The sequence below is a fragment of the Colius striatus genome, unplaced genomic scaffold (assembly GCF_028858725.1).
Source record: "Colius striatus isolate bColStr4 unplaced genomic scaffold, bColStr4.1.hap1 scaffold_46, whole genome shotgun sequence".
NCBI classification, from domain to species: Eukaryota; Metazoa; Chordata; class Aves; order Coliiformes; family Coliidae; genus Colius; species Colius striatus.
Genome location: NW_026908527.1, coordinates 1,522,450 through 1,531,322, shown reverse-complemented (window position 1 = coordinate 1,531,322; position 8,873 = coordinate 1,522,450). Strand labels below are relative to the sequence as shown.

At 51.3% G+C, this 8,873-nt stretch overlaps 1 protein-coding gene across 1 annotated transcript; it reads left to right on the top strand.

Annotated features, from left to right (window-relative positions):
- Positions 1-332: 332 nt before the first annotated feature.
- Positions 333-4,371, top strand: LOC133629471 (DNA-(apurinic or apyrimidinic site) endonuclease-like). Its single transcript, XM_062020101.1, has 3 exons — positions 333-421; positions 1,801-1,988; positions 3,845-4,371. The coding sequence occupies exons 1-3, from the start codon at positions 333-335 to the stop codon at positions 4,369-4,371; spliced, it is 804 nt and encodes a 267-aa protein (XP_061876085.1).
- The last annotated feature ends 4,502 nt before the right edge of the window (positions 4,372-8,873 follow it).

Sequence of the window (8,873 nt, the reverse complement as noted above, 5' to 3'; positions counted from 1 at the left end):
GCCCTCCCAGTACAAACCATACCATCAAGTGCCCCAAAACCACCCCAAATCCCCCTTAAACCACCCCAAATCCCCCCCAAACCATCCCAAACCCACCCCAACCCCCCTTCCCAGTCCCTCCCAGTAACTCCCAGTGCCCTCCCAGTACAAACCAGTACTGTCAAGTGCCCCAAAACCACTGCAAATCCCCTTTAAACCACCCCAAACCCACCCCAAACCACCCCAACCCCTCCCCAAACCACCCCAACCCCCTTCCCAGTCCCTCCCAGTAAGTTCCAGTGACCTCCCAGTTTCTCCCAGTGACCTGTACGTCCGCCCCCCCGCCCCGGGACATGGCGGAAGACGGGCGAAGGTTCAACTTCAAGGTGACGTCGTGGAACATGGACGGTCTCAGGGCCTGGGTGAAGAAAGGAGGCCTGGAGGTGGGTTAAACTGGGCTGAAACTGGGCCAGACTGGGGCGCCCCAGAGAAATGGGGCTGGAAAGGACCCAAAAAGGGGGGATTTTGACCCAAAAATGGGGTGAAAAAGGTTCAAAATGGCAGCTGAAATGAGGGAAAACGGGGCAAAATGGAGCCAAAATGAGGCCAAAATGGGCCAAAATGAGCCCAAAATGGGCCAAAATGAGCCCAAAATGAAGCTAAAAATGGGTCTTGAAGTGGTTGAGAAGTTGGTTCAAAGGAAGGGAATGAAAATAGGCCAAAAATGAGGGATTTTGACACAAAAATGGGGTAAAAAAGGCTCAAAATGGCGGCTGAAATGGGCCTGAAATGAGGTAAAATTGGGCAAAATGAGGCCAAAATGGGTCAAAATGGGTCAAAATGAGCCCAAAATGGAGCTGAAAATGGGTCTTGAAGTGGTTGAGAAGTTGCTTCAAAGGAAGGGAATGAAAATGGGCCAAAAATGAGGGATTTTGACCCAAAAATGGGGTGAAAAAGGCTCAAAATGGGCCCAAAATCGGCCTGAAATGAGGTAAAATTGGGCAAAATGAGGCAAAAATGGGTGAAAATGAGCCCAAAATGTAGCTGAAAATGAAACTGAAAATGATTAAAAAATTGGTTAAAGAATGGAACTTAAAATGAGCCAAAAATGGCCCAAAATAACCCAAAATGCCTCAAAATGGCTCCAACAAAGGCCTAAAAATGGTGCCTGAAATGGATGCAAAAAGCCTTAAAAAAACACTTAAAAGTGACTAAAAATCACTCAAAAAGACCCAAAATGACCCAAAAAACCTCTTAAACACAGATTCAAAGAAATTACTCAAAAAATGACCCAAAAGTGCCTCAGAACGACCCAAAAATGCCTCAGAATGACCCCCCACAAAGAGACACAAAATGGTGCCAGAAATGGATGCAAAAAGGGCTTTAAAAACCACTTAAAAGTGACTCAAAGTCACTCAAAATGACCCAAAAAAACCTCTTAAACACAGATCCAGAGAAATGACTCAAAAAATGACCCAAAAGTGCCTCTGAACGACCCAAAAATGCCTCAGAAACTCCCCACAAAGAGACACAAAATGGCGCCAGAAATGGATGAAAAAGGCCCTAAAAACCACATAAAGTGACTCAAAATCACTCAAAAAGACCCAAAATGACCCAAAAAAACCTCTTAAACACAGATCCAAAGAAATGACTCAGAAAATGATCCAAAAGTTCCTCAGAACGACCCAAAGATGCCTCAAAACCCCCCCACGAAATGGCGCCCGCCAGGAGACTCAACATGGCGCCTGAAACGGGCTCAAAACGGCCCCGAAACTGCCTCAAACCGCCCCAAAACCTCCCTTTCCCCCCCCCCCCCCCCCCGTGGGTCCAGGCCGATGCCCCCGACGTCCTTTGCCTCCAGGAGACCAAATGTGGGGCTGAGTCGGTGCCAGAGGAGCTGCGGAGCCTCGGGGCCTTCCCTCACCAGCACAGCCCCAGCGACCGGCCCAGCTACATCGGCGTGGGGCTGCTCAGCAGGACCAAACCCCTGGCTGTCACCTATGGCATGGGTGAGTAGCCAAATCTGGGGCGCTGCTGGCCGTTTCCAGGCCCTGGGTGGCTGCCACAGGCTCGCGGGAGACATTTTGAGGCCTTCAGTGGCCATTTGGGGCCTTCAGGAGGCATTTTGAGGCCTTAAGTGGCCATTTGGGGCCTTCAGTGGCCACTTTCAGGCCTTAAGTGGCCATTTGGGGCTCTCAGGAGCCATTTTGAAGCCTTAAGTGGCCATTTGGGGCTCTTAATGGCCACCAGAAGCTCTCAGGAGCCATTTTGAGGCCTTAAGTGCCATTTGGGGCCTTAAGTGGCCATTTGGGGCCCTTTAGGAGCCAGTTTTAGGCCTTAAGTGGCCATTTTGAGGCCTTAAGTGGCCATTTGGGGCCCTCAGGAGCCATTAAAGCCAGGAAAGTGACATTTTAGGCCTCTAAAGCCTCTTTTTAGGCCTCTAAAGTGACTCTTTAGGCCAGTAAAATGACTTTTTGGGCCAAAAAGTGACTTTTTGGGCCTCTAAATTGACTTTTTGGCCACTAAAGTGACTTTTTAGGCATCTAAAGTCCATTTTTGAGCCTCTAAAGCCCCTTTTTGACCTCTAAAGTGACTTTTTAGGCCTCTAAAGCCCCTTTTTGGGCAATAAAATGACTTTTTGAGCCATTAAAGTGACTCTTTAGACCTCTAAACTCTCTTTTTAGCTACTAAAGTGTCTTTTTAGGCCTCTAAAGTGACTTTTGGGACACTACAGTGACTTTTTGGCTACAAAAGTGACTTTTTAGGCCTCTAGAGCCCCTTTTTGGCCTCTAAAGTGACTTTTTAGGCCTCTAAAGCCCCTTTTTGGGCAATAAAATGACTTTTTGAGCCATTAAAGTGACTCTTTAGACCTCTAAAGTCCATTTTTGTGCCACTCAAGTGAATTTTTGACCTCTAAAGTGACTTTTTAGGCCTCTAAAGTGACTTTTTGGGCCTCTAAAGGGACTTTTTGGCCACTAAAGGGTCTTTTTGGGCCACTAAAGTCCATTTTTGTGCCACTCAAGTGAATTTTTGACCTCTAAAGTGACTTTTTGGGCCTCTCAAGCCCCTTTTTGACCTCTAAAGTGACTTTTTGGGCCTCTAAAGCCGCTTTTTAAGCCTCTAAATGTCTTTTTAGGCCATTAAAGTCCCTTTTGGCTACGAAAGTGACTTTTTAGACCTCTAAACCCCCTTTTTGAGCTACTAAAGCCCCTTTTTAACCTCTAAAGCCCCTTTTTGGGCCCCTAAAGTGACCTTTTTGGCCACTAAAGGACCTTTTTGGCTACTAAAGTGACTTTTTGAGCCACTAAAGTGTATTTTTAGGCCACTGGACCCCATTTTTGACCTCTAAAGTGACTTTTTGAGCCTCTAAAGTGACTTTTTTAGGCCTCTAAAGCCCCTTTTTGGCCACTAAAGTGACTTTTTGGGCCACTAAAGCCCCTTTTTAGGTACAAAAGTGACTTTTTAGGCCTCTAAAGTCCCTTTTTGGGCCACTCAAGCCCCTTTTTGAGCCAATAAATCCCCTTCTTGACCTCTAAAATGACATTTTGGGCCACTAAAGCCCCTTTTTGAGCTACTAAAGTCCCTTTTTAGGTACAAAAGTGACTTTTTAGGCCTCTAAAGTCCCTTTTTGGGCCACTCAAGCCCCTTTTTGAGCCAATAAATCCCCTTCTTGACCTCTAAAGTGACTTTTTCGGCCTCTAAAGTCCCTTTTTAGGCCTCTAAAGTGACTTTTTGATCCACTAAAGTGCCTTTTTAGGCCATTAAAGTTGATTTTTGAGGACTAAAGTGACTTTTTGGGCCTCTAGAGCCCCTTTTTGGGCCCCTAAAGCCCCTTTTTATCCCTGTCTGTGTGTCCCCTTGCCAGGTGACCCCGAGCTGGACGCCGAGGGCCGCGTGCTGACGGCCGAGTTCCCTGCCCTGCGCGTTGTCTGCGTCTACGTGCCCAACTCCGGGCGAGGCCTGGGCCACCTGAGCTTCCGGCAGGCCTGGGACGAGCACTTCCGCTCCTTTGTGTCCCAGCTGGACCGGTCCAAACCGGTCGCCATCTGCGGCGACCTCAACGTCGCCCACCAGCCCTTGGACCTGAGGAACCCGTCGGGGAACAAGAGGAGCCCCGGGTTCACGCAGGGGGAGCGGGAGGCGTTCGGGGAGCTGCTGGGGGCCGGCTTCCTCGACAGCTTCCGGGTGTTTAACCCCTCGCTGCCCAACGCCTTCACCTTCTGGACCTACCTGAGCGGGGCCAGGGCCAGGAACGTGGGCTGGAGGCTGGATTACTGCCTGTGGTCCCAGAGGGGCAGGAAGGATCTGTGCAACAGCAGGATCGAGCAGCGGGCCCAGGGCAGCGACCACTGTCCCGTGGGGATCTACCTGGCGCTGGAGGGGGCAGGCTGAGGGGCAAAAATGGGGCGGGAATGGGGCAAAAATGGGTCAAAATGGAGGGAAATGGGGGGAAATGGGGCAGAAATGGGGGGAAATGGGGTGGAAATGGGGCAGAAATGGGGCAAAATGGGGGGAAATGGGTCAAAAATGGCTGAAAGTGGGATAAAATTGGAGGATAATGGAATAAATGGGTCAAAAATGGGTCAAAAAGGGTAAAAAAATGGGGGAAAATGGAATAAATGGGGTAAAAAATGGGTCAAAAATGGGGGGAAATGGGTCGAAATGGGTCAAAAATGGGTCAAAATGCATCAAAAATGGGATAAAACTGGGAGATACTGGGATAAATGGGGGGAAATGGGCCGGAAATGAGTCAGAAATGGCTGAAAATGGAGGGAAATGGGTCAAAAATGGGGGGAAATGGGTCGAAAATAGGTCAAATGGCTCAAAATGGGTCAAAAAAGGGGGGAAATGGGTAAAAAATGGCTGAAAGTGGTATAGAATTGGAGGATAATAGAATAAATGGGTCAAAAATGGGTCAAAAAGGGTAAAAAATGGGGGAAAATGGAATAAATGGGGTCAAAAATGCATCAAAAATGGGGGGAATGGGTCGAAATGGGTCAAAAACAGGTCAAAAATGGCTGAAAGTGGGATAAAATTTGAGGATAATGCAATAAATGGGTCAAAATGGGTCAAAATGGGTCAAAATGGGTCAAAAATGGCTGAAAGTGGGATAAAATTGGGGGAGAATGGAATAAATGGGGTAAAAAATGGGTCAAAATGGGTCAAAACTGGCTGAAAATGGGATAAAATTGGGGGATAATGGAATAAATGGGTCAAAAATGGGTCAAAACTGGCTGAAAGTGGGATAAAAAACCAAAACCCCTTCCCAGTCCCTCCCAGTTCCCTTCAATTTGTCCCAGTCCCCTCCCAATTGATCCCAGTTCATCCCAGTGCCCTCCCACTTCCCTCCCAGTTCATCCCAGTTGCTCCCAGTTCCCTCCAGTTCCCCTCAGTTCCCTCCCAGTTTATCCCAGTTGCTCCCAGTTCCCTCCAGTTCCCCTCAGTTCCCTCCCAGTTCATCCCAGTCCCCTCCCAGTTGCTCCCAGTTCCCTCCCAGTGCCCTCTCAGCTCATTCCAGTTGCTCCCAGTTCCCTCCCAGTTCCTCCCCAGTTCATCCCAGTTCCTTCCCAGTTGCTCCCAGCCCCCTCAGTCCCCCCAGCTCATCCCAGTTGCTCTCAGTTCCCTCCCAGTTGCTCCCAGTTCCCTCTCAGTGCCCTCCCAGCTCATCCCAGTTGCTCCCAGTTCCCTCCCAGTTGCTCCCAGTTCCCTCTCAGTGCCCTCCCAGCTCATCCCAGTTGCTCCCAGTTCCCTCCCAGTTGCTCCCAGTCCCTCCCAGTGCCCTCTCAGCTCATCCCAGTTGTTCCCAGTTCCCTCTCAGTGCCCTCCCAGTTCATCTCAGTTCCCTCCCAGACCCTCCCAGCTCATCCCCGTCCCTCCACAGTTCCCTCCCCAGTTCATCCCAGTTCCCTCCCATTCCCCCCCCTCCACAAACACACAGACGCCGCTCCGCCTCTCAGCCAATCATCTCTCTTTAGTCCCGTTGCTGGGCAGACTCCACCCCCATAGCAACCAATCAGCGCTCGGCGCCCTCCTCTCTAAGTCCAATCAGCGCCCGTGGCCGCGCTCAGGAGCAGGAGCCGCTCCCAGTTGCCTCCCAGTGCCAAAGGTCAGTGTCTGGGTAGGCCGCACATCCATTCTGAGGGGAAAAGTGGGGGTTTGGGGCAATTTGGGGGGATAAAATGAGCTTTTGTGGCAATTCTGAGGGGAAAAGTGGGGTTTTGGAGGAGTTCTGAGGTGAAAAGTGAGGTTTTGGAGCAATTCTGAGGGGAAAAGTGGGGTTTTGGAGGAGTTTTGAGGGGAAAGGTGGGGGTTTGGGGTGTTTCTGAGGGGAAAAGTGGAGTTTTGAGGGGAAATGTGAGGTTTTGGGGCAATTTGTGGGGATAAAATGAGGTTTTGGGGTATTTCTGAGGGATAAAATGAGGGTTTGTGGCAATTCTGAGGGGAAAAGTGGGGTTTTGGTGGAGTTTTGAGGTGAAAAGTGAGGATTTGGGGTATTTCTGAGGGGAAAAGTGGGGTTTTGGGGTATTTCTGAGGGGAAAAGTGTGATTTGAGTGACATTTTGAGGGCAAAAGTGAGGTTTTGGGGTATTTCTGAGGCATAAAATGAGGTTTTGGAGCAATTCTGAGGGGAAAAGTGGGGTTTTGGTGGAGTTTTGAGGGGAAAAGTGGGGTTTTGGGGTATTTCTGAGGGGAAAAGTTAGATTTGGGTAAAGTTTTGAGTGGAAAAGTGAGGTTTTGGGCTATTTCTGAGGGATAAAATGAGGTTTTGGGGCAATTTGAGGGGATAAAATGAGGGTTTGGGACAATTCTGAGGGGAAAAGTGTGATTTGGGTGAAGTTTTGGGAGTTAAAGTGAGGTTTTGGGCTCTTTCTGAGGGATAAAATGAGGTTTTGGGGCAATTCTGAGAGGAAATGTGGGGTTTTGAGGGGAAAAGTGAGGTTTTGGGGCAATTCTGAGGGGAAAAGTGGGGTTTGGGTGGAGTTTTGAGGTGAAAAGTGGGGTTTTGAGGCATTTCCGAGAGGAAAAAGTGAGGTTTTGGTGCAACTTGGTGTGTAAGAGTTCCAGTTTGGTGGGGTTTGGATGCAAGAGTCTCCCCAGTCCATCCCAGTTCAACCCAGTTGACATACTGGAGCGGCGGCTTTTATTGAGTGGCGGAAGGATCCGCGGGGAAAGGGGCCAAACCTCGTTGGTGGAGGAATCCCATTGGGGCACATCTAGATCCGGCTCTGGGGGAGAAGGATCCTCCAAAGCCCCTCCCAGTAGCTCCCAGTAACCCCCAAACCCCCTCCCAGTAACTCCCAGTAACCCCCAAACCCCCTCCCAGTAACTCCCAGTAGCTCCCAGTTACTCCAAACTCCCTCCCAGTAGCCCCCAGTTACCCCAAACCCCCTCCCAGTAACTCCCAGTAGCCCCCAAAGCCCCTCCCAGTAGCTCCCAGTTACCCCAAACCCCCTCCCAGTAACTCCCAGTGACCCCAAACCCCTCCCAGTAAATCCCAGTAACCTCAAACCTCTTCCCAGTAGCTCCCAGTAAGCTCCAGACCCCTTCCCACTAATTCCCAGTAGCTCCCAGTAACTCTCAGTTACCCCCAAACCCCCTCTCAGTAGCTCCCAGTAACCCCCAAACACCCTCCAGTGACTCCCAGTAACCCCCAAACCCCTCCAAGTCCCTCCCAGTGACTTCCAGTAACTCCCAGGAACCCCCCACCCTCCAGTGACTCCCAGTAACTCCTAGTAACCCCCAACCCCCTCTCAGTCTCTCCCAGTACCCCCAAATACCCTCCAGTGACTCCCAGTAACCCCCAAACCCCCTCCCAGTCGCTCCCAGTCCCTCCCAGTAACCTCAAACCCCCTCCCAGTCGCTCCCAGTAACCCCCAAACACCCTCCCAGTCGCTCCCAGTCCCTCCCAGTAACCCCCAAACCCCCTATCAGTGACTCCCAGTAACCCCCAACTCCCTCCCAGTCGCTCCCAGTCCCTCCCAGTAACCCCAAACCCCCTCCCAGTCGCTCCCAGTCCCTCCCAGTAACCCCCAACCCCCCTCCCAGTAACTCCCAGTGCCCCTCCCGTCTAGATCCGGCCGTCGGACGTTGGGCGGAAGGATCCGAGAGGTGACGGAAACACCCGAGAGGGGACGGAAACACCCGAGGGGGGGACGGAAGGAGCCGAAGCGCCGCCGGGTTCGGTTCGGGCGGTCCCTCCGTTACCGGGGAAGGGGCGGATCAAGGGCTCCCGGGTCCTCCCCCGACGCTGCCGCGGGACAGGGTTCGGCTCCGGCCCCGTTCGCCTTCGGCCGAGCCGGAACTGGCGACCGAAGCGGTTCGGGACCGGGACAAGCGAGTCATGGTGGACGCGGCCACTGCCGGGAGGGGAGAGGCCGCGCTTTAACCCCGCCCACCGCCCCCGCCTCGGCCAATCGGCGCGCGTCTGTCCGCGCCTCAGCCAATCAGATGGCGAGGCACCGCGGAGCTTGGCCCCGCCCAGCCGCTGCACCGTTCCATTCAACCCAGGAACGGGGGGGTGCGACTTAATTAATCGCTAATTAAAGGGTTAATTAAGGCGCGGGGGAAGGTCGTTAGGCTCCGAACACTCCCCCCCACCGTTAATTAGCTCCGCGGTGATTCTGGTGAATGAAGTGCCCCCCCCCTTAATTAGTCCCAGTGAGGCTCCGAGGATTAATGGGTTAATTAAGAGCTTTATTAAGCCGCGAGGTGGTTAATTAAGCGCCCTCCTAATTAATTAGAACCACCCCCAACACAATTAACCACAAGTCCTCCCCATTAACACACCGCTGGCGTGTTAATTCCCCTTTAATCACTAATTAACGTATTAATTAGCCCCTGAAACAACTAATTAAGCTCCTCTCCTAATTAATTAGACCCTTATTAATTAGCCAA